This window comes from Crinia signifera, chromosome 19 (genome assembly GCF_055691185.1).
Source record: "Crinia signifera chromosome 19, ASM5569118v1, whole genome shotgun sequence".
Taxonomy (NCBI): domain Eukaryota; kingdom Metazoa; phylum Chordata; class Amphibia; order Anura; family Myobatrachidae; genus Crinia; species Crinia signifera.
Window position 1 is genome coordinate 126518388 of NC_139226.1, and position 26030 is coordinate 126544417.

Below are 26030 nucleotides of genomic sequence, written 5' to 3' on the forward strand. Positions count from 1 at the left end.
GATTGGCTGGATGTTTATCTCTCTTTATCACCCTAGCATTTATCTCTCGTTAAGGCTTAATACATCTGCCCCAATATCACTTCTCCTCCCTTATCACTACTTCATACATCTACCCCTGTATGTCTAGCTTGTTATGTAGAAATTGGACAAACAGAATTCTACCCTGTTTAACCATCTATACACATGCTGGGCAGGGCTTCTATTCTATAAAGCAGTGGTCCTTAACCGCGGTCTTCAAGGCACGCCAGCAGTCCAGGTTTTATGGCTATCCCTGCTTAGATATAGGTATAATCATGATGACTGAGGTACAAATGAAGTCACCTGTGTCTCAGCCTGGATAGCAATTAAACCTTGACTGTTGGTGTGCCTTGAGGACCGCGGTTGAGGACCACTGCAATAAACCATTAAATGAAGGACATCGACTAGTTTCCATAGCACCTGTACTGCGCAAGCAGCAGATAAAAAGAGTCCATTAAGGGAAAAAATGGTCACAATGGAGTATTAATGACCATCTCTTGTTTTTCCAATGGCATTTCACATAACACTGGGTTTAGGTCTTTAAATTCCTTGGAGTCTGTTTTCTCCTCCAGTCCGTTCTTCTTTGCCATCAGCTGACTGATCTCCAGGAAGGTTTTGCCCTTGGTTTCAGGAATAACAAAAAATACAAAGAGGAATGTAGCGAAACAGACGACCGCAAAAAGAACAAAGCAATACGGTCCTAATCCATTCTGCAAGGGAAAATGAAGAGGTACATGATTGAATTTAACACAAACACAGCACATCTATAACATAATCTACATGAATGTCAGTCTAGCTAGTGGTGAAACCAGCCAATTAGAGTCTGGGGGTGGTCTTAGGAGAATGAATTCTAATGCTTGCTGGCTGAGTCCTAGGTTCACCTAGGGATGACCATCGTTACCATTGCCATCGATGACAATAGTGCAATTAGCCATCAATAGTATTAAAATATGCAATGGATGACCATCTTTATTTTTACCTATCGATGGTCAACCATTTTGTTTGACTGATTGGCCTGTGGGCCAATCAAAACATGTGGCTTTGCGGGTGTTGGGGGCGGAGCTATGGTCCGTGTCCCGGCACTTTGAAAAAACAAACAAAATCAAAACATCAGTTTTGCTGTGCTATCGATGGAAGAAAACCATCTGGTTCTCCCCATCGATGGTATTTGACATTGGCCATAAACCATTGATGAACCATCCATGATTTCAAATCATCAATGGTCGATGGCCATCCCTTGGCTGTGATATACCCAGATAAACACCCAGCACATATAACTTACATCTTTACATGTGCTTAGCCCCTCCCTCCTGTCCCAGGAGCCTGGGACAAGGAATTGTCCAACAGGGTAATTATTATGGTGCTGAGCGGTGTGTGCTGTCCTTGCAAGGGTAGCAAGGCCTTTTTGCAACTTGTTGGATGCTGCCCTATTGTTGCTGGTTGCAAAGTGTCCCCCATAACAGTTCAAACTTCACATCCCCAAAAATGTAGGCTCGGCTCTGAGCTGCACACTAGAGCGGAGGGGAACCCCAGCCCCCTCTCAGCTCTCTATGGCTGCTAGGGGAAGAGTGTGTAAACCCCCTGCTCACATGCACTGAGGATGACAGAGTTAGCAATGGCCAGAAAATGCTTAACCAGTGATAGTCCCATCGATGGTGCCATCAGCGTTTTGCATTGGTACTTTTGCACCATCAATTAAAAAAATAAGAAGGAAGGCATGGGCATCATGTGGAGTGGATCTGAATGGTAGATGAGTCAGGGAAGGGGGTCTGCCTGGGATGGGGCTCAGTACCATGTCCCCTGCAGTGTGAAAGAAAACAAAACGAAAACAAAACAAAAATGCTAATTTGTTGTTGGGTAATTATTGGATCTCTGCAATCAGTGGCAAACCATCAATGATGGACATCCCCAGACAGAGCACTGGAGCAGTGAAACAGAATGGAGGTCTTTGCCCATCATCATATATAGCAGAGGAGGTACAGACAGGAGGACAAACTCCTCCAGTGCTTTCATTGTTCCCGGTGCATGTGAGCAGCCTCTCTCCTCCTGGTTGGGGGTAAGTAGAGATGACAGGGGTGGTGGAAGAGATGGAATATGGGGGACAAAATTAGGGGAAAGCGATGAGAACAGAGAACAAGGATGAGAAATGGAGGAAGGGGTAGTGGTGAAAGAGAGAGACAGGCACTCACCCTGAGGTATTCAAAGATGAGACCAACAATGAAGTTTGACAACCAGTGAACACTGCCAGCTACCATGAAGGCTGCAGGCCGGGATGCCTGGCGAAACATCTCAGTGGTGATCACAAAGGGTATAGGGCCTAGAGACAGAGAGACATATGAAACATGATATCATCATTAATATTCTCACTATTGTACAGTAAGTGTAGGTATTGACCTGATTCATGTTTGATTCCATTTCCCCGGCATGATCGCCGAACGAACATGTTTGTAGCACCGTACAATCACTATTTAACCCCTAGTCAAATTGCCGGTGGTTCCAAATTTCACTTACAAGGAAAAACAGATGTTACCTTGTAAATTGTTGCAGCTTTAACCACTTGAGTGGTATGCACGGAAACTTTCCGGGCTCAGCTGCGCTGCCGCAGCGGGCTGTCTCTGAAAAATTCCGGGCATACTACTATGCAGTAGGTGCGTGCCAGTGGTGCCTCCAGCAGAGCACCACTGGTGCACCACCTCTAACCCCCCAGTCACCCCCCTCCCTCCTGTCAGCCACCACCACCCCCTCCACTCGGAGCTCCCCTGCCGCTTCCCCAGCCGCCATTTACAACAGTGATGTAGGCGGCAGGCTCGGGGATGTTTGGGGCGGCTCGGGGGGACTTGGGAGCGCTCAGGAATTCAGGCGCCCGAGTCCTCCCGAGCCGCCACAAACAACCCAGAGCCTGCCGCCTGTGGTCAATGCTGACTGTGACTGGCGGCTGGGGCAGCGGCGGCAGGGGAGCTCCGGCGGACAAACGCCGGAGCGGAGGTGAGGGGGAGGCCCTTCCTACGTTCTGTGGTGGGTTTTGCTGGGGCAGAACAAACCTGCCCTGGTAGGTTTGTCCTGCCCCAGCAAAACCCACCACTCAAGGGGTTAAAAATACGGGGAGACAAAGTTCTGCACCTCTGGCAGCTCACGATAATTACATTTAGCCCTGGATCGGTTTCGGCATGCCTGCGTGCCCAGAGGGCCGCCTAGTGTTTTGAATGCGATGCCCATAAAACCCCCTGTGTTCCCCTGATCCCATTCATTATTTACACTTTTCAAGCTTAGTACAGTATATCTGGCCCAGGATCTCAACCAGCCAGCTCCAAACTGTCATTTTTCAAATACAGCCTGTAACATGACCGTTCTTAAACTGACGGATTGGTACTTTATCCCTCTTCAAGGCTTATCAAATAGGAGCTCATTTGGACCCGCTTGGACGGGCAGCGAATTTGCGGATTATCGCACGACCACGCATACACACGACACACTGTGCGCATGCATGTGCCGCCTGCCCAAAGGCAGCAAGTGAAGGCCAGCCATCACTCGCTGCTCACAGGGTGATTGACACCCTGCAGGAATTTGGGGGTATTCCCCGGCCGTTGGGAGGGAGGACCACTGCGTCATCAGTGGCCTCATTCTCCATACGCCATTCACAGCGCTGCAAGCAGGAGAAAAATCATTGGCTAGTGAATGATTTCCTCCTCGTGTGCATGGCTGTGTGCGCATTAGCAGCCATGCACAGGGACTGTGTGTTCCGTGGGGCAGCGGCTTCCTGCTCACTCGGCTCTCAGCCCAGTGAGCACCTCTGAATCAGGCCCATAGAACCCTTAATGTTTTATATTCCCTTAACAACCACTGGCGAAATACTTCACGTGTCAAGTGTATAGGGTACTTCTGCTTGAAGATATAAAAGCCAGGTGCAGTAAATTGGACAGAGGTGCAGAAAATATGGTTTGTCTTTGGCAGGACATTCAGAGAAATCTTGAAATCCTGTCCTGTTTTTAATCCTACAAGGGCTTCATTTACTATGCAGCACTTTTCAAAGCCACTGTGCAGTCAACAGTTGCAACTGTTGTAGGCAGAGGAGAGACGCAGCACCTGAATAACATTGAGACCATAGGATGATGGCAGGCATGTTGCATTAATGCACCTGTACCGCGCGGTATATGCGCACACCTGGATCTCTCAGCACTTGTTTAATGTTCAAATGTGGTCCTATTATATTAAATAGACAGCCAGGGGCCTAATTCTGGTTCACTTGCAAAAGCAAATTCTCTCTCTAATGGACAAAACCATGTGCACTGCAGGTGGGGCAGATGTAACATGTGCAGAGAGAGAGATAGATTCGGGTGAGTTATTTTGTTTCTGTGCAGAGTAAATACTGGCTGCTTTATATTTACACTGCAATATAGATAATCAGTTTGAAGTACAAACCCCACCCAAATCTAACTCTCTGCACATGTTACATCTGCCCCACCTGCATTGCATATGGTTTTGCCCATTGGAGAGAGAATTTGCTTTTGCAAATGAACCAGAATCAGGCCCCTGGTGTGTTTTGTATTTAAAAAGCTGATGACACGGCAGCTTTGGAAAGGGCTGAGGAAAATGAACCCCTGACTACTAACTGTTTATTAGATGAGAGCGTCCGAGGACTGATGTAAATAGATGGACAATGATGACAAGTTCTAGGACTTTCCAGTCAGAGAATCTGTCGCCCCTTTACTGCAGTATTTCCTTTCTCACACGCCTTTCTCTGTCACAATTACTGAACATGCATTTCCCAAGCTCCACTTACTGGGTCCTGTGGCATGACCAATGACGTAGATGATGACACAAGCAATGCTAAGGTAAGGCATCCAATGCACGCTGGTCTGAAAGGAAATTAGTTATGATTAACACAAGTAAATGGCATCACCTACTTCTCTCATCTACATTATGAGGGGTATTCAATCATGGACGATATTTCCGACAGGCTAAAATGTCAGCCATCGGTCTTCAATCCCAGCCGCTTGCCTACGCAATTCCACTTTGTTAAAAGTCTGATCTGCATTGTTGAAAACAGCTTTTGTATAGTTGAATCCACTTACATTTTCGTGGATCCAAAGACTTTCCGACTGTTCACATTCGTAAAAACAGACTCGACATTATAGGTTGAATGGAAATTCGACCTAATCTTGTGAGAAACGGACGGAAATATTGTCCAAGACTGAATTAAAAAGAATGGTGATTCCTGATTTACTAAGCGGCTGTAATGGAAAATATGGCCGCTAATAAGCAGGCTTCACTGTGTAACAAATAGAAAAATAAATAAATAATAAAAGAAATGGCGTGGGGTCCTACCCCACAGCCATAACCAGCCCCAAGCTCACAGAGCTGGTCCTGGTTGTGAAAAATCAGGGAACAATTTGTGTAGGGTTCACCATCTTTTTTACAGCCAGCACCAGGCCCAAGGGTCGGTCCTGGTTCCCAAAATACAGGGGACAAAATGAGTAGGGGTCCCTCCGTATTTTAAGAACCAGCACCAGCCCCAACCAGCCAGCAGGGTAATGCCACAGCCGGGGGGAGACTTTTTATACAAGTCCCCCCGACCAAAGCATTCACCCCCAAAGCATTCACCCCCTGACCGGGAGTGGGGAGCCCCCAATGAAGGGGTCCCCCCGTCCAGAATTACCCTACCCAGGCTGAAGCCTGGGGCTGTCCCCGGTGCCCCTGGAGCGGTGGGCATCGGGCTGATAAAATGGTTTAAAAATAGAATTAACCTATTGTATATTGCTGTGGAACTATGAGTCCCAGAAAGCCTCCCCTGCATGCAGGGACTTGGAGAACCACAAGTCCCAGCACTATACGGGCATTAAAGGGCCCCATGGAACTTGTAGTTCCACAGCAATACAAATAGTTATATAAACACACAGACACTCAATAAAAATAAAACTTTATTACACACAGAGCCCACACATACTGATACTTACCTATCTTGAGCCCGTAGGTAGCCCCAGGCTTCAGCCTTCATTGGGGAGGTCCCCACTCACCCAGGACCCCTGCCCAGGCTGACCGGTCAGGGGGTGAATGCTTTGGCCAGGGGGGACTTGTATAAAAAGTGTTCCCCCGACTGTGGCATTACCCTGCTAGCTGGTTGGGCCTGGTGCTGGTTCTTAAAATACGTTGGACCCCTACTTGTTTTGTCCCCCCCCCCCTTGGGCCTGGTGCTATGAGACAGCTCATATTTTTAAAGTGGAAATCAATTAATTGGCATCACCAGGTTCCACTTGCCTTTTGAGGGGTGTACACATTAGATGATGGCCATCGCCATCTAGTGGCCGCTGGTGAGCACAACACTTGAATTCCCCCCATAGAGGTGAGTAGCTGCATGAGCCTTTTATTATATAGATACGCCCCTGAGTGTTTTATAAGAACAAAATTCCCACCTGATATACAAGAGCAATGGTTAGTACAATACAAGCAGTGCAGCATGTCCCAAAACCTAGGAGCAGAAGTAGACGTCTACCCCAGGAGTCCACAATGAAGATCTGAAGAAAGAGAGATAATTATTAATGCAACAGTACTAATATTAAATTCCCCTTTTTTCCTTATCTTTATACTCCTTACTGTGCCCACAGACAGGCTTAAGACTAGAGCACTCCTGTCGGTCGTTAACAACAGTCTATTCATGTAAAGGGGAGGGAGCAGAACGTTAACGAGCATGTAGCATGGGTAGTTGCCAAATCCAAGTGGGCTAAAGGACATTTCCCACCCATGGGGAGGATCAAGGCTGGGGGCCTTTCAGCTTCACTATCCATGCCACCACTAGTTGACTTTAGTAACCATGTGGTGAGCGGAGCGCGCAACTGTGCCTGAAGCGTGGTAAGCGAAGTGAGGCGAGGGTCATTTACAGCCTGAAAACTGTTGAAAGCTGGTCTGGAACATTTGATTCTGTTATGAAACCTGTGTGATCTATCCAACCGTCGTTCAGCCAACTTCATGCTGTGAATGGAAGTCTGCGCCAACCAGGGGAGGCTCTAGAGCACGGCTGCCCCAAAGTTTAAAATGGAAATAGGAGAGCCACACTAACTGCCACCAACTGCCATTTGGCATGGGGAAGAAAAATTTCTAGTTACACCACTGAGGCCAAAGGTTGACATGTTCAAAAGGTCAACAAAATCAGAGAAAAATATAGAACATAGAAAAAGGTCGACCTACAGTAAGTTTTTCATGATGTTTTTCGAAAACCGACTTGTTTTCTTGCTTTACTATCCCAGTGGGCATATCGGGAGAATATAATAGTGTGCCGAGCCATGCGAGGGGTACACGGTACACTTATTCGGTGTCCATGTCGACATATACACCATGTTCTTCTCATGTCGACCTTTTTCCATGTCAACAATTTCCATGTGTTGATCTTTCGAATATGTTGACCTGAGGCATGTCGACCAATAGCGGTCGACCTATTGACTGGTGACAATAACTGACGACAATATGATCCACACCCCACAGGAGAGGCCTCGCTGGGACAGTAGTAGACACTGATTTATATGTCACTGACCATACGATGCCACACACATAGGACTTACTGCAGCCATAGTCATCACAACATTGACAGCTCCCGTTGCTACAGTTACATACTGGACGGTGTCATCCGGAACTCCGGCTGTTCTGTATATAGTATCTGCATAATAATAAACCTATAGAGAAATAAAGGTTCAGGGTAAAGCATGTTTTCAATAAAGAATCCAAATTCAGAACTGCACTGGCACTGATTCAAAGCCGTTATGGGGTAGATAAGGGAGGAGAAGTGATAAAGTGTCTGGTACTTTATCGCCGGCCAATCAGCTCCTTACTGTCCCTTTTCAAACCCAGCCTGTAACTTAACAGTGAGGAGCTGATTGGCCGGTGATAAAGTACCAGGCACTGTATGACTTCTCCTCCCTTATCACTGCTTCATACACAGTGGCGTAACTATAAATTTTGCTCCCCCCTGCCAAAAAAGTTTGTGGCGCCCCTCCCCCCCGGCTCCTCTCCAGCGTGTTTCCCCAGGGTGTGACATGATGACATCACACGCATAACGGAGAAGCTGAAGCAGGAGAGAGGAAGAGAGGCCAGAATACACTGCTGCCATCCTGTACACAGTAGCCAATAGCTGGCTCTGTGTACAGTCAATTCAATCAGTGGGGGGATTTGTCATCTCTGCAATGGCCGCACCCGTGCTGCACCCGTGCACCCGGCGCCCACACAGACCCCACTGCTGCTTGCTCCCCCAAGCGGCTGCTGGGGCTGCCTTACAGTAGTTACGCCACTGTTCATACATCTACCACTATATGATATGAAAGTAGAAAGGGTCCTATGTAAAAATGACATTTAAGTAGACAGATCTACCATTTGTACTAGACCAAGAAATGGAATGTGTTATACTATCATTACTTTATGTACTTTTTACATGTATGTACTTTTTACATGTATGTTGAAAATATAAGAATTTTATTATAGAAGATGTAGATTTAAGCACAATGGTGGACCTACCTATCCTATGTTTCCTCACCCTTTTTACATTATGAAAAAGATTTACAGGGTGAAAAGGTCGATCGGTAAAAGACTAGGTCAACAAGTTCACACTTTGGGCCAGGTTCCTATTCCTAAAGTTTAGTTCCTGTGGATGGTATATGATATAAAAAAAAGTGGAAAACAATAATAAAAAATTAAATTTGTGTCTACCGTAGTGTTCATTCTAGCAGACTAGCACCCGCTATCTTTGAAAACCCATGCAGTTCCTGTTCCCTGCCTGGGGTGTCGCTGTCTGCTGTGGTGTTTCTAGCACAGGTCTGGTTTGCATATCAGTGTTGATATACAGACCACACTGCAGACAGCAACACCCCAGGCAGGGAAGAGGAACTGCATGGGTTTTCCAAGATAGCGGGTGTTAGAATGAACACTATACCATATGTGTGTTGACCATTGACACGTTGATCTTTTGAACCTGCCAACCTTTTACATGTCGACATTTTGACCCAGTTCGACCATTTGGGCTCATCCTATTAAATGTCTATTGAATCTTTTTACTGTAGATCTATAAACCGGATACAAAGAACAAGCCATCTGGGAATGCTTATATTCATGCATGCTGCAGCAAGCTGCCGTAGTGTTACCTCATACACAGCAATAGCGATAAGGCCCATTACTACATTATAAAGGTTCCAGCTCACCGCATTTATCCCTGACAACTGCTGTCCCATGTTCAAGACAATAATACAGATTAGCTGCCAGCGGAGTGGGCGGAAGGAGCACAGGTTTTTCACTGAGAGCCGCCCCTCTGTTTTCTCGGATTGATCTTCTTGATATATTTCTTTTATTTCACTATCCACATCTTCCCAGCCTCTCAGACGCCGTAGATCTTTGGGGGTGGAAAATAGAGGGTGGATTTAGCTATCTGGTATCACAAACGTCCCTGGTAAATCTAGCTTACCTATCAACCAGTGGTGTAGCTAGGTGCCACGGTGCCTGGAGCAAGGGCATGTTTCTCCCCCGCCCCTCCCCCCCCCCCCATTTGTAGTAGGCGGGGCTCTTGGCGCAGCGAAAAGGGGGCACGGCCTATCATTATACCACACACCGTAATGCCCATTGTACACTTTAGCGAACTTTGTAATACCCATTACACATAAAGCCACATGCCGTAATGCCAATTACACATAAGGCCACACACCATAATGCCAATTACATACTATATAACAAACCGTAATGCCCATTACACATTGTGCCACACATCATGATGCCCATTACATACTATATAACACACCGTAATGCCCATTACATACTATATCACACACCACAATGCCCATTACATACTATATAACACATCATAATGCCCATTACATACTATATAACAAACCGTAATGCCCATTATATACTATATAACACACCGTAATGCCCATTACATACTATATAACACACCGTAATGCCCATCACATACTATATAACACACCGTAATGCCCATGACATACTATATAACACACCGTAATGCCCATTACATACTATATAACACTCCGTAATGCCCATCACATACTATATAACACACCATAATGCCCATTACATACTATATAACACACCGTAATGCCCATTACATACTATATAACACACATGATGCCCATTACATACCATATAACAAACCGTAATGCCCATCACACATCTGACACATAAGTGCCACTTACCTACATGCTCATTGCTAGGAACTACATGCTCAATTCCAAAGGGTTTCATGCTCGATGCCAAGGGGGACTGAAATAGCTCATTGCCAAGGGGGACTGAAATTGCTCATTGCCAAGGGGGACTAAAATTGCTCATTGCCAAGGGGGACTAATATTGCTCGTTGCCAACGGGGACTAATATTGCTCGTTGCCAAGGGGGACTAAAATTGCTCATTGCCAAGGGGAACCCGCTCACCGCCCGCTTCCTGCTCTGCCCGGCTGATCTGCTCCTGTCTGCAGCTATTTTCAATTAAGTCTCCCACTGGACCGATAGCCAATAGGCGCTTGTGCTTCTGATTAGCTGCTGGTCCGCAAGCGCCTATTGGCTAGTGGTCCAGCGGGAGACTTAATAGCAGCAGACAGGTCACCTGAGCTCAGCAGGGCAGAGCAGGGTGCGGGCAAGGAGCGGGCTGCACGACTCTGGTTGCCTTTGATGCCCGGAGCTCTTGCTTTGCCCTCCCCACGCCCCTGCTATCAACCATTCCAGGGGTGTAACTCCCAGAGGCACTGGAGGCTTCAGCCTCTGGGCTCCAAGCTCTGAAGGGGCAACTGCATGTAAAACAGCACCAGTGTGGTTCACAGTAGGATCCAAGTGGAGCTCTGCGGGGCACCTGTAGATAATTGGCTCTATTCTAGGAGCCCTGCTAACATCTGCAATAGGGGACAGGACGACTCCTACCTAGCCTGTGCTGCAGTAAGTGATGGTGCTGGACACTGAGATGATACGCACAGGTGAATGTTGACACACACCATATTTGGGGTGGGGGGCACCAAACTCCAACTTGCCTACAGCGACTGAGATGAACCGTTCCTTCCCTTAAAGCTCCAGTACTGTACTTGCAGTACCACTTTTAGGCAGCAGGGTGCTCCCTAACTCCTTTCTGCAAATTGCAACACTTCAGTGTCTGTGTGTGTGTTACATCAGGTACGGGTCACTGGGTTGACTCAATTTAGGTTGACATGCATTGAGTCAACTACTGAAGGTAGACAGGGCTTGGGTCGACCCCTGAAATAGGTCGACATGGCTAAGGTCGACAGGGTTGGGAGGGAGACACAAGCATAAGTTCAACATGGACACAGTCCAAGTGTACCGTGTCCCCCTTGCACATTGCACACAATTTAACAGCCCGATGGGTCGGAATTGTGTGAAAAAGGGCCATATTGTATATAATGTATGGCGACCTTTACTGAAATCATAAAAAAAAAGTTTAACTACAGATGGAGCGCCTGTCAGCCAGCCTGAACTATTGCCAAATCTCCTGAGCTGGCCCAGGCTGGCGGACAGGAGCTCCATGTGACTGGGAGGCGCTATCCTCTCACACGCTCGGCCCGTCCCAGTCAGCACAGCGACGGAAGCGGATTCCCTGCCCGTCTCCGCTTCAAGCAGATGAACAGGGAGAGTGGGGGCTGCGGGGGGCTTTGGGGGAGCAGCAGAGAGCCGGGGGAGGGCAGTGGAGGGCTTCGACAGAAGGGGGCTTGCCCCCTTCTGTCGGATGGCGCACAGCGGCGATTGGCGATTCTATCGTAAGGTGCACCTCCATCTGTATAACAAGAAGAAATCCCAAAACAAGAACCTTCACTTGCTTTAATGCTGCCTATTTATGTTTCCTACAGAGATTGTAAAATGGCTGACAGGAATTAGGAAAAGGGGAATCACCACTCAAGGTTCCAGAGCATTGTAACTGATCATTCTGAGTTTTTCTGGCCCAAACGGAAAAAAACTACAATCTATGAGGGATTTCTACATCTCTAATAACACTTGTTTTTTATAGTACAATATGGTATCTTTAAATGGTTTGCCTACAATTGCTGTACACCGTTAAGGCCGTGACACGCATGAGAGTCTCAGCTCGCCTATTACCAACATCTCTGCAGTCTATGTTTTAACCCCCTTGCGATACCCTTCATTTTGTACAGCTGGTATTAGACAACGCACCTTTCTTGGCTTTCTCCTCCTTTTTCTTGTGCAGTAATGTGTATCTCGGACTCTCGGGAAAGAAAGGTAGAAAAATCAGCTCCAGCACAGCAGGAATCCCAGTGAGTGCTAGCAGGATGGGCCAACCTGCAACGTCCATTACCAGATACATGCAAGTCAATTAAAGTGGAATTGATGACAGAAATACATATTTTGCAGTGATAGTGCACAAGAGAGTAAACTGTATTTCTGTGCAATCTATTACATGTTGGAACAGGGCATGTTATCTGGTTATCTGGAAGCAAACCAACTCATAGTTAGTGGTTGGGTGAAGCCATTTATTGTCAAACAACTGTGTTTACTCTTTTTAAACCACTATGACAACAGAAACTACCCAAATGAGCCTGATCAAAAGTTTACATACCCCAGTTCTTAATGCCGTGTATTGCCCCCTTTAACATCAATGACAGCTTGAAGTCTTCTGTGGTAGTTGTGGATGAGGCTCTTTATTTTCTCAGATGGTAAACCTGCCCATTCTTCTTGGCAAACAAGCCTCCAGTTCCTGTAAAGTCTTGGGCTGTCTTGCATGAACTGTACGTTTGAGATCTCCCCAGAGTGGCTCAATGAATGGTCAGGAGACTGAGATGGCCACTCCAGAACCTTCACTTTATTCTGCTGTAGCCAATTACAGGCTGTCCTGGCCTTGTGTTTTGATCATTGTCATGTTGGAAGATCCAAGTACGTCCCATGCGCAGCTTCCGGCTAATTAGTGCAAATTTTCCACCAGTATTTTCTGATTACACGCTGCATTTATCTTGCCATCAATTGTGACCAAGTTTCCAGTGCCTTTGTAGCTCACACATCCCGAAAACATCAATGATCCACCTCCGTGTTTCACAGTAGGAATGGTGTACCTTTTCATCATAGGCCTTGTTGACTCCTCTCCAAATGTAATGTTTGTGGTTGTGGCCAGAAAGTTCAATATTGGTCTCATCACTCCAAATGACTTTGTCCAGAGGTTTTGAGGCTTGTCTCTGTGCTGTTTGGAGTATTGTAAGCGAGATGCTTTGTGGCATTTGAGTAGTAATGGCTTTCTTCTGGCGACTCAGCCATGCCGCCCATTTTTCTTCAAATGCCTCCTTATTGTGCATCTTAAAACAACCACTCCACTTTTTTTCAGAGCGTCCTGTATTTCGGCTGAAGTTATTTGTGGATTTTTCTTTACTTCCCAAACAACTTTCCTGGCAGTTTTGGCTGAAATTTTTGTTGGTCTACCTGACCGTTATTTGGTTTCCACAGAATCCCTCATTTTCCACTTCTTAATTAGAGTTTGAACAATGCTGATTGGCATTCTCAATTGCCTGGATATCTTTTTATATCCCTTTCCTGTTTTATACAGTTCAATTACCTTTTCCAGCAAATCCTTTGACAATTCTTTTGTTTCCCCATGACTCAGAATCCAGACACGTCAGCACTGGATTGAAAGATGCCAGGGTCTTTCAGGAGACCAGCAACTCACTGACCTTTTATACACACACACACTGATTACAAGCAAACAGATCACAGGTGAGGATGGTTACCTTTAGTAGCCATTCAAACCTGTTTGTGTCAACTTGAGTGCATGTTATCAGGCCAAAATCTCCAGGTTATGTAAACTTTTGATTAGTTTCTGTTGTCATTAAGATTTAAAAAGAGTAAACACAGTTGTTTGACAATAAATGGCTTCACCCAACCACTACCCATCAGTGAAAGAAAAGTCTGTGAGTTATCATTCATATTCTCTGACAAATGGCCATAAAATCACAAATTCTGCTGCTACGGTATGTAAACTTATGAGCACAACTGTACATCAAATATCCCATATATCCCATACATGGAGTTTTAAAAGAAATGCTTCCATTTTTTTATACTGTAGATGCACATTATATTATACCTTGAATACTAGAAGTATATAATAATACATTATGATAATAGTAATAATGATTTTGTTATATACGTGTATTCCACCTTTTGTATTTCCGAGGATGAAACGGATTCCAAAGATCTGTGCCATGAGAATACCAATAGTGATCAATAGTTGGGGCATCACACCAATGCCTCCTCGAAGATTTTTAGGGGACATTTCACCAAGGTACATTGGGACAACATTGGAGGAGAGACCTATGAAAGAAACATTATTTAGAATGAATGGTTCTTCTAGTGAGATAATGGTGGGTGTCCTGTTAACATAGTAATGCTGAAATGGTCACTTTAAAATGATGTGGAATGAACCCCATCTTCTTCAAGTTAGAAAATATGCGCTAAAAATAAAATAAAAAGTCCAACTTCTATGCAATTTATAAAAAAAACTCAAAAAGTAAAACTGTCTGAAACAGTTTATCAAAAACACTCAAATAATAACTATACTCAAAAGCTTAAATATAATAGAAATTAAATTGTATGTTAACTTTATTAAGCTTGACTAATGTAACACGGCCCCATAAAAAATTTAAGTCACGTTTAACTTTTTTGTTTATTTTCTTTTTCTATGTTATTTTTGTAAGAAGATCTTTCAGCAAGCAATAATATAATAATAATAATAATAATAATTTGTAAAAACAAAACAGTACCACATTGAACTGAAGGTCTTTAAAGGCCCCAAACACTAGGGCGACTTCTCAGAGCGGAGAGTAACCCGCAATCCCCCACAGGACCTTTCTGGGCAGCAGGATCGCATGTGATATATCACATATGGGCCCTTATTCTGGTTGAGTCAGATGGCTCTGAATGCGGCCGGCCGATGGTTGGTGTTTGCGCATGTGCAGAGGCGTATCTGCGCATGTGCGAATGCCGCGCACGTCCGAATACGGCGTCAATTCTGTACAGAAAATGATCGGTTGGAACAATCCGAACAGGGCGTGGAGAGGGGCGTGAAGGGCTGTTTGGGCTCATTACCATATGCGTACGCCCCGCGTTTCATGGGCGTTCCCATGAAAACGCTGGGCATACGTATGGTAATGCAGCCGTGACGCACGTGTGGGGGGCGGACATATGACATAGCCGGATGCCAGCTGCCCGCCCATATCCCTGCTTTTGCACAGAGAAATGCCCGAGTGGTCTGGAGCACTCGGAGCTGTCTGACCGCTCGGTCCAGCATTCGATGGTCGGCGACCATCGAATGCTGGGGGAGGTTCCCACAGTTGGAGGAGGTGTTCACATGAAAAATCCACTCGCGGTGCGTTCGGTCGGCGTCTTACCGCATTCGGATGGTGTGAGCGATCCGTACGGAAGGCGGGGCTAAGAACACTCGGTTCCTGTCCGAAAATACGCATCCGACCGATTTAACTAGAATAAGGGCCTTGGTCCTTTCACATACGATATGTTGGATGTGATCCCAGCCAAGCCTGCCTGGCAGATCGCTTCTGCAGCTTGTGCGACGCGCAGGCTCCAATGCATCGAACCTGCTGTCAATCAGATGTGATTTGGACAGTGATCACCACAATTACATGAAAAGAGCCCAAATGGCACATAAATCAGATTAGTGGCACAGAGGAGACTGTTCAGGCTTATACACATTTTTTGCTGAAAGACGCTCAAAACACCCAGTTTCAGCGGCTTACAGCTCAAAGCTGCCCAGTATGTATGGCCCGGCGGTGAGCGTTGATGCGCGGTCCCGCATCATCGCCGGGAAAGCCGCTCATCTGCTGGTATTACGCGTTTCGTCCAAGGGGTAAAACCTTAGCCTCCCACCAAACTTTTAAGATAAGCACTTACTATATATTTTATGTATACCTCTCATTGCCAGTCTTGTTGTTGTTTTTTAACTTTATTTATATATATATTTTCCTTATCTTATTGTGCAAATAAATACTTTTAGTTTTATATCATTTGAAATTTGATGATTTTATATGCATAAAAGTTTTTATTAGTTCCTCCAGGAAAGTTTCTTGCTCCAGTTTTGCACCAATTTTTAACAAAACAATTAGTTGCCGCAACTTTATTTATTGTTCACATTTTTTTTTTTAAAACAATGAATTTTTATTTTAATTTTTTCTTTTACAGAGAAAAAAAAAGAACAAAAACAATTATACATTTTAGCAGGTAGTTCCATTATTTCTAATGGTAGCATCAAATGAGGTTAATATAGGAACCTCTGAAATAAGGAATACAAATAGATAATTTTTAACATACAATAAAATACATTAAAATACAATTAGGTACAGTTAGCAGAGTCCAGGGGTGGGGGAGGAGTTGAAGGAGTACCAGGGGGACCATATCTTGTGAAAGGTAGTTATGGAGTCATTTTGTAAACACGTGATGTATTCCATTGAGGCTACAAAGTTGATTCGGGAAAGGAGAGCTGTCTTAGACGGCATCTCAGCTCTCTTCCAGTGTCTGGCAATCAGGGTTTTTGCCGCATTACAAATGTGGACAATAAGCTTGTCCTGGGGTTTACTGACATTTGGGGACGGGGCGTTCAGTAATGCAACTGTGGCTGAAGGTGAGAGGGGCGTGTCGAGTAAGCGAGATATCAGTGACCATACTGTCATCCAGAAGGTCTTAATTATTGGGCATTACCACCAGATGTGAGAGAACGTGCCCACTTGGCCACAATTTATCCAGCATAGATCAGATGTTGAGGGAAACATGGCGTGCAGCCAAGTTGGGACAAGGTACCAGCGGGTATAAACCTTATAGCATGTTTCCTTGATAGCAACGCTAATGGAGGCCTTGGCGGTCCTAGATCGGATAATAGGCCAGTCTTCTTCAGCTATGGAGTTTGGGAAGTCCTTTTCCCATGCTATTTCGTGTGGTTCTCGGTTTGTAGGGACAGAGGCCAGAACATTGTTATACAAGAAAGAAATGTTGCCCCCTCTGCCTACTGAGTGCGAACATAGACGTTCGATTGGTGTCAGTGTGCGTATTCTGCTAGATGGGTATTGGGAAGTAACAAAACTTAGGATCTGTAATCCTTGGAAGTGTGTCATAGTGGGGGTCGAGCTTGACAACCGTAATTGGGCAAGGGCAGAGTTGGGCGATTCATCTTTGACATGTTTGAATCTAGTGATGTGCAGATCACGCCAGGGTTTGGCCAGTATTTTGTCACAACCCGTAGGGAAAAGGGGATAGTCCCATATAGGGGACATAGGTGAGGGGTGTGGGGCTAGTTTCATCTGAGAACGGAGTTTGTCCCACAGTGTCAGCGTAAATCGGATGGTTGGGGTCTCATAGGCCGAGGCTGGTCTCATCGACCTCGGGAGCCAGACTATCTCATCAACCCGGCCTACTTGGAGTAGGGCGTTTTCAAGGTCGACCCATTTTCTGCATCCGGTATTGTTCACATTTTAATATGGAGTAATCTACCACTGCTCTTTTATTTAAAGATTAGCTGACCCCCTCTATAATTAAGGGAATATTGTTTTTTACAGCATTATCCAGTAAGGACACACAGGTGGCGCCGCTCATTCAATTTTCACAAGTTCATAATAACTGGAAAAACAAACACCCCAAATTACAGTAAAAATATTTATGCAACAAAATAGTCCATTAATATCTGACTGTTTATCTCCACTTTCAGCCTTACATAGTACATGTACATACACACATATGGTGGGTTCTTTACCTGCACAGATTCCTATCACCAATCGACAGACAATTATGATCTCAAAAGTTCTGGCTAGGACACTGGTGCCCATTAATATCGCTGGGACAATGGAGAAGATGTTGTTCAGCAGCAGTGTGCCCTTCCTGAGAATACAGAGATTATGTCCATGAGGCAACCGCATCACCGTGTAAGGGTGCTAAGGAAGGGTTTCTTGTACATGTGGGATTATTGTATACTTTGGGGGTTATTCAATCAATTTTTATTATGTCAATTGTTGTAAAACTAAAACAAGATCCTGTTTCTGTAGGATTCCTCTATTATTTGGCATCATATTGGGCCTTATTCTGGTCTGTGCGGACGGAGCCGAATATGCGGCCAGGACCGTGCGTCCTAAACCCCGCCTTTCGTACGGATCGCTCACTCCGTCCGAATGCGGTAAGAAGCTGTCCGAACGGACCGCAAGTGTATTTCTCATGAATACACCTCCTCCATCTCAGGGAACCTCCCCCATCATCGCGTCACGACCGCATTACCATACGTACGCCCAGCGTTTGCATGGGAACGCCCATGAAACGCGGGGTGTAAACATATGGTAATGAGCCCAAACAGCCCTTCACGCCCCTCTCCACCCCCTGTTCGTAGTGTACACATTTCATGCGGAATTTGGACGTGCGTCCCGTTCGCACATGCGCAGACACAAAACATCGGCGGACCGACCGCCCGCGGACATTACCGCACCAACCAGAATAAGGTCCATTGTTTGGACCGGTAATATATTATCGGTCCAAACAATATCTTCCCATGACTGTGGATAATATCACTGTAGATCTCTCTAGTCTACATTATAATCTATGGATAGGGCTTACTTAACCATTATGTATCATTGTACGCAACAAAACAAATCATTTACTTTGCAGATGGTTTACAATAGTCATAAATCTGGGAAATATTTAAAGGAAATTACTAAAATGATGGAATGAATTACTTATCACACATAAAAAAACCTTTGTGAAGTACTGTTACACTTACCTGCCGATTTTCATGACCAGGGGTCCCACCAGTAAAGACCCAAAGAATCCACCCAGAGGATACAAAGAGACAGTAAGGGACCAGAGTACAGTCTCTAAGCTGACGCTGAGGAAAGAGCCGTAATGTTCCAAGTATGTTTCATTGTAAAACTGTTTCATAAACTACAAGGATTAAGCACACAGAAATGTTAGAGAAAATGTACGCGTTTCTTAATACAAACATTTTTTGGATCATATGAGTAAAAAAAATAATAATAATTAATTCAACAGAAAAAATAAATAATGTCTATAGAAATGCTATTTTCTTAATCTCCACATGGTGGTGCTGTTGTTTTTAAGATAGTATTACCCTAAAAGCATCTAAAGTTTCAAATCAGTTAACTTGAGAATTAGATAATTAGATACCTTCAACTGAAGTTATTTATTTACTTATTTATTATTTATTTCACTTGTATTTTTCCAGACAATCCCAGAAAACGTGCGGTTACCGCAACACAAAATGCCGGCTATCTGTCAATCAACTTGCGTACAGCCAGCGATTGCAAATTAGGAGGATTTATCGCAGGAGGACCTCGTACATCCTTACAACAACCGGCACACATGTGCAGTCTATTGCTGTGTACACACGGGGTAATATGATTGCTGGGGATATATTGCTAGCAATATATCCCCAGCAATCATATTGCTCAGTGTCTCCTTTTCATCAGCGATGAAAAGGAGACACAGCTACGGGGCGGAGGGGGAGCGCAGCAGCAGACGCTGCTGCTGTCACTTTGATGGGAGGAGGGAGCAGCGGCACGGGGCTGGGGAGATCAACGCTGATCTCCCTGGCGCTGACCTTCCGGCACAGCGATCGCCGGGGAAAGCCGCTGTTCGCAGGAGCATGCTCCTGCGACCAGCGACCATTAGGCAGTGCACACGGGAGCGCGCAGCTCAGCGACCATATTCCCAGCGATTTTACATGAAATTGCACCCGTGTGTACTCACCTTATGAATTATCACCTGGCCTGCGATCAGGTCTAAATAACTCACATTGGGGCCGATGTTTTAAGCCTTCGGACGCGGCTGCTATAGGTGAAGTCTAGCGCTGCATGTCTGGGAGAGACAACAGAATCAAAGTCAGGTTCCAGGTGCTCTGTGGCTACCATACGGCCACAGAGGCACATTTCTGGTTTAACCCTGAGTTCACCTCTGTGTATCCTAACAGTAGCCACTTGGCAGTTGCCAGCTTTCAATCAAGCCCAAGAAGTAACAGATTAAATAAATTTAGGAAATTGTTTTTGATTCTGATACATATGGCAGAGTAATAAAAAAAATGATAAAAATGTAGGATTACAAATCCAATAGTTCCATTTTTAGAAAAATTTATAATACTCGAGTTAAAAGAATAAATCAGGCAATTCTCACATTTATTTGAAACTCCTAAAAAAACGATCAGACTGCATTGTCCCTTGCTGCTAATTACAAATAAAGAAGCTCCATAGATGCAGAGCTATCTATTTACATACAGACCATCAAAACCCGCATACAGCCAGCGTGCAATTAATATAAATGCCAGAGTAGTCACAATCTCAGCAGCCATGATTGATAGCCTATATAATAGCCCAGACCGCTATCTCAGTGAGAGTATCCAGTGACCAGAGCAATCAGACAGAGCATGAATATTGTAGGAAGGAGCTGCGGCTACAGCCTGTGATCTCAGCTTGTATCGTGCTACTTATTTATTAATAGTTATTTACTGTATATAGCGCCAGCATATTCCGCTTCGCTTTGCCGTTTGGGAACAGCACAGTAATAAAGCTAGACCGACAGACAAAGCGATAAAAGACCCAGCTCAAAAGCTTGCAATCAGAGGCGGAACTAGCATTGGTGCAGCAGGGGCAGTGCACCTGGGCCCCTGAAGAATAAGGGTCCCACTTCTGTCCCTGTCACCCACTGTTTTTCCCTGTCACACTCTGCCAACACAACACAATAACAAATGACAGTAAAAGGCAATTTAGGACAAGTATATGGTAAATAAAGACAGGATGCACAGCAGGGAGGTGCCGGGCAGTAGAGGCGCTCTTCCTGCTCTACATCCCCTGCTGTCCTCTGTGGCTCAGCTGCCGCTGCACCTGACGCACCACTGCATGGCAGGTAGCGGCATCGGCAGCACAAAGCTCCCTCCTGGCTACTAACCCCCTTGTCAACCGCACGGACCAAAAAGGGGCAGGGCTACATGGATGGAGGGGCAGGGCTACATTGGACAGGAGGCGGAGCTACAGGGGAGCAAGACTGATCAAAAAGGAAGCAGGAGATGATGAGCTGCCAGCCTTAACTAAGTGAGTAAAATGTGAACATACTACTATGGGCAACTGGTGTAACATAATACTACTACCAGGGATGGATTAAAGGGGGGGGGGGGGCAAAGGAGGGCAATACCCCTGGCCCCCCCTCTAGCTAGGGGCCCCCTGTGGTTGACATGTATTTAAGAAAAAGCTAAAGGTTTTGTGCATGGGAGTGGGGTAGTGCTGCAGCTTCATATATCTGCCAATGTGACGATGATTAATGATGCTGAGCATTGGGTGCCAAGGCACACTGACTGCACAAGTGTGCAGCGCATTACTGGGAGTTAACACTCATGACACTTTGCACAAGAGGGCAGAGGCTGAGAGGTTTGTGCTCATTAAATGCTTCTCAGGCCCAGGGAGGACAGCAGCAGCAGCCTCATTGTGTGAGGGTTTTTTATTTAGAGGCAGCACTGAGCCTGTCCTACAGAGTAAGGTGATGAGGGAGAAACCATGGCTTTTCATGTGGTATGTATATATATATATATATATATATATATATATATATATATACACACACACACACACCCCCTGCAGTTACCCATTGACAAAGTTTATGCTGCCTTTACTCTGTTTTGACAGTGTAATATTCTCCCATGCAGTTTGCGGCCAGTAACGCCAAGTGCAAGGGGGCCCCCTGTCTAAAGTTCCCCGGGCCCCTGAAGGCGTGGGCATCTGTATATGTATAGGTAGCATATGTATAGGTAGCGCTACTACTGATGGTGTAATGGGTAGCATTACTGCTTCACAGCACTGAGGTCATGGGTTCCATTCCCACTGTGTGCAGTTTGTATATTCTCTCCGTACTTCTGTGGGTTTCCTCCGGGTACTCTGGTTTCCTCCCACAATCCAAAAATATACTGGTAGGCTAATTGGACCCCCCCAAAACAATTAACCCTAGAATGTCTGTGTATGTGTACATGTGGTAGGGAATATAGATTGTAAGCTCCACTGGGGCAGGGACTGATGTGAATGTTCAACTATTCTCTGTACAGCGCTGCGGAATATGCGTGCGCTATATAATAAATAAATAAAATAAATAAGGGGAATAGGGGGATGCGGTTGACTCCAAGGGAATACAGAAGGCTTGCCCACCTTTCCTTTTTTTTGGGAGCCTCAAGGCAATTCTTGGACGGTAAGAAAGTAACCCCTAGGAGATGATTGGCTGGTAGCATTTTCACTCTCTACTTTATCACTGTCCAAGTACACATTCATTTATTTAATATTTTCTAAATCATTTTTACTAAGAGACATACTACTAGCCATCTGAGGCTGCATATATGCCACCCCAAAAGAAAAAATCCCATTTATATATAATGATCAGGATCTGCAATGCTTAGCACGGTACTTACAACAGTAGGAGAATTGACTGATGCCACATTGTATCCGTACTGGAACGATGACCCTATGGTGGCCACCAAAGTCACAAGCACGAGTGTCGCTGTCAATCGCTGTAAATCAGTGAGAATAAGTATAGTGATCAGTGGGGAAACAAACAGAACAATGTCCCCGATATTTCCAGCATTTCATTCGGGACATTAAACATAAGCCGCCAGCAGTAATAGATGGGATTATAGTCTGTTTGCCTCTATCCAGCATTTGCAACTATGGCGGTTATTCTAGTAGATTCACCCAACCCCGCCTTGGCGCTTGGCGCCACCCATTCGCAAGCGCCATTTGCACCCAGGGCATGCGAATGGATGATACACAGTAACATCCATTCGTAGGCCACGGGGAGGGGGGGGACACCCACATCTTTCGATAGTCGCCAACCATCGAAAGATATGTGACTTTAAAGTCACTTACATATGCGTGCATGCTGGGAAGGAAATGGGCGAGCGGCTGACATCCGGTGATGTCACCTGGCCACCCCCCCGAACCCGCGTTATGGCCTCATTAGCATGCGAACACCCAGAGTTCTCATGGGAACACCAATGAAACCCTGGGCGTTCCCATATGCTAATGGGGCTGCCCCACGCTCCTCTCCACCCCCCGCCCGCTGTCCTGGGTGCAGGCACCGTGGGTCAGTCACTCTGCGTACGCACATGCGCAGAACAAACACATTGGTGCGTAGGAATCAGAATAACCACCCATATGGGGCGCAGGGGGTGACTGCTTCAATGACACGTAATTGCACAACCGCTTCCTCGCAGTGGTGAGATTCCTTACAAACATGAATCAGGCCCTAAGCCTCAAATGGGACTGGCGGGGGAAATGAAGAAGGCGTATTATAAAAAAACAAAGGAGGTGTGACCAGTGTTGGCTTTTACCAATGTGGGTGTGGCCAGCACTAAGTGGGCATGTACAGATCTCTTTCTTCTTGGCCTTTAATAGGATTCATTGAGAAAGACCAGTCACTAATCCCCTGTTAATGCCCTTGCTGTATTGTTCTCTCTGTTCTATTGCAGCTGAGAACAATAGATGAAAGGAAGCATTTTCTGTGCCTAGGTGCAGGAACTTAGTCAAGATGAGCCTGGCTCTATCTGTACACCCCCTACACCATCAGCCTTAGTGTTATACTAAATACGTAATGTATGGGGGGCCCCCAAGTCGGCCACCCCTACCAGTTCCCCCCCCCCCCCCCCCCCATAATCCGGCCCTCCACACACACACAGGGTTATAAGTGGTCGGTGCAGTGGCACCTATTGGAACAAAAGTAACTACAATAATGTTTTCTGTCACTAGAGTTTTTAGTTTTTATTATTAGCAAGGGTTATTAAAAAAAAAAAAAAGCAACATTGTTTTTGTGTGGTTTATATTAAGTTAATGGGTGTTAAGAACAAGTTTATATTCCAGGGCAGGTGAGTGGAACTGTAAAACTAGCTGGGAGAATGGGCACAGAACATTGGGGCAGATGTATTAAGCCTTAACAAGAGATAAATGCAAGGGTGATAAGGAGAGATAAACATCCAGCCAATCAGCTCCTTACTGACTTTTTCAAACACAGCCAGTAACATGGCAGTTAGGTGATTGGCTGGAACGTTTATCTCTTTATCACCCTTGTATTTATTTCTTGTTAAGGCTTAATACATCTGCCCCATTGTCCCTTATTCAGATCCGATCGCAGTACAAATTTGTTCACACAATGGGCAAAACCATGTGCACTGCAGGTGGGGCAGATGTAACAGGTGCAGAGAGAGTTCGATTTGTGTGAGTTATTTTGTTTCTGTGCAGGGTAAATACTGGCTGCATTATTTTTTACACTGCAATTTAGATTTTCATTTTCAACACACCCCACCCAAATGTAACTCTCTCTGCACATGTTACATCTGCCCCACCTGCAGTGCACATGGTTTTGCCCATTTTGAGAACAAATTTGTACTGCGACCAGATCTGAATAAATGTACCGTGGTAACTGGATCGTGATAGATTGGATATTACATGAATAAATATACAGAGCAGGCACCAGATTGGGGAGCACCCCACTGCGTACACTCACCCCTTTTCTCTCCACAGGCTCCTCACACTCCTCTTGCTGTGCCATTAGCGCTGCAGCAGCCACTCACTCTTCTTGGACCAACACTGTGCAAATCGAGAAAGTGAAGCGAGACTTTGTTCTGAACTTTGGCCATGTTATCAATTCAAGCGAAATGTCCTGTTTTTTTTATTTTGTTTCTCACTGGTGACACTGCCAAAACTCACTATGGCACACAAACATATTTATCTGTCATTTGCTTGCTGGGGTGTAATATAGTTTATACTCCATTACGTTTACCATGCAACTAAGAGATCATTTGAGCCTTTTAAGAAGATGCACAAGATACACAATACACAAGCTAATTATTATGACTTTAAATAGTACTAAGGGGGTTATTCTCGTTCACTCCTTCTGGCAAATTCCTTCTTATGCTGCGTTCTCATTGCCCCCCCTCCCGCAATTCGCGGCATCCACCCGCGACCCCCCCTCCCGCTATTCGCAGACGCCCCCCAACCGCCCCCCCCCCCCCCCCCCGTGATTCACGGCAACCCCAGGATTAATTGGCACATGCAAAAAACTGACAAGGCTATGGTCGACAATGAAAAAGGTTGACATGAGTTTTTGAAGATTTATTTTTCATTTTTTGAATGTTTTCATATTCATTCTCATGTGTCAACATGGACACCAATGAAGTGCCACCACACTTATGTCAACATTTACATGTGTTGACCTTTCTGTGTTGATTTTTTCTTGTGGCGATTCGCGCCCCCCCCCCACGACCCCCCCTCCCGCGATTCACGGCACCCCTCCCGCGATTCGCGGCACACACCCCCCACCCCGTGTCCCCCCTCCTGCGATTCACGACACCCCCTCCCGCGATTCGCGGCACCCCCCCGCCCCGTGACCCCCCCTCCAGCGATTCGTGGCAACCCCGCGACCTCCCACGATTCGCGGCAACACCCACCCCCGCGACCCCCCCTCCCGCGATTCGCTGCAAAACCCCCCGTGCCCCCCCCTGCGATTCGCGGCGCCCACCCCCCGCAACCCCCCCCCCTCCGATTCACGGCAACCCCAGGATTAAATGGCACATGCAAAACACTGACATGGCTATGGTCGACAATGAAAAAGGTTGACATGAGTTTTTGAAGATTTATTTTTCATCTTTTGAATGTTTTTATATTAATTCTCATGTGTCGACATGGACACCAATGAAGTGCCACAACATTTACATGTGTTGACCTTTCTGTGTTGATTTTTTCTTGTGGCGAATCGCGGCAACACCCCCCCCCCCCCCGCGACCCCCCCGCAATTTGCGGCACACCCCCGCGACCCCCCCCGACCGCAATTTGCGGCACACACCCCCACCCATTACCCTCCCGCGATTTGCGGCACCCCCCCATGACCCTCCCACGATTTGCGGCAACCCCCGTGACACCCCCTCCCGCGATTCGCAGCAAACCCCGCCACCCTCCGCGACCGCCCCTCCCGCAATTCGCTGCACCCACCCGCGCTCCCCCCCCCTC

The 26030-nt window shown here is 45.9% G+C and overlaps 1 protein-coding gene across 2 annotated transcripts; it reads right to left on the bottom strand.

The window, feature by feature from the left end:
• Nucleotides 1–57: 57 nt before the first annotated feature.
• On the bottom strand, nucleotides 58–24680 carry LOC146042973 (solute carrier family 2, facilitated glucose transporter member 5-like). 2 transcript variants are annotated; one of them, XM_083163295.1, is made up of 12 exons: nucleotides 24529–24680; nucleotides 22442–22540; nucleotides 18764–18924; nucleotides 17753–17877; nucleotides 14158–14310; nucleotides 12172–12297; nucleotides 9198–9385; nucleotides 7572–7682; nucleotides 6429–6530; nucleotides 4799–4874; nucleotides 2208–2335; nucleotides 58–728 (listed from the first exon to the last, which is right to left on the bottom strand). In XM_083163295.1, the coding sequence occupies exons 1-12, from the start codon at nucleotides 24571–24573 to the stop codon at nucleotides 489–491; spliced, it is 1554 nt and encodes a 517-aa protein (XP_083019421.1). In that variant the 5' UTR covers nucleotides 24574–24680; the 3' UTR covers nucleotides 58–488. The 2 variants fall into 2 exon arrangements, with proteins under 2 accessions (XP_083019421.1, XP_083019422.1); XM_083163296.1 differs by having other exon boundaries at nucleotides 18764–18868; nucleotides 24529–24662.
• Nucleotides 24681–26030: the final 1350 nt, after the last annotated feature.

What these genes read in the sequence shown, in the direction of transcription:
- LOC146042973 (XM_083163295.1), bottom strand. Translation starts at nt 24,573, where the DNA reads ATGGCACAGCAAGAGGAGTGTGAGGAGCCTGTGGAGAGAAAAGGG. An exon ending in CAGTCAATTCTCCTACTGTT is followed by an intron (nt 18,925 to 22,441) that starts GTAAGTACCGTG and finishes TAATCCTTGTAG; the next exon opens with TTTATGAAACAGTTTTACAA. An exon ending in GGAGGAGAAAGCCAAGAAAG is followed by an intron (nt 9,386 to 12,171) that starts GTGCGTTGTCTA and finishes CCACCCCCAAAG; the next exon opens with ATCTACGGCGTCTGAGAGGC.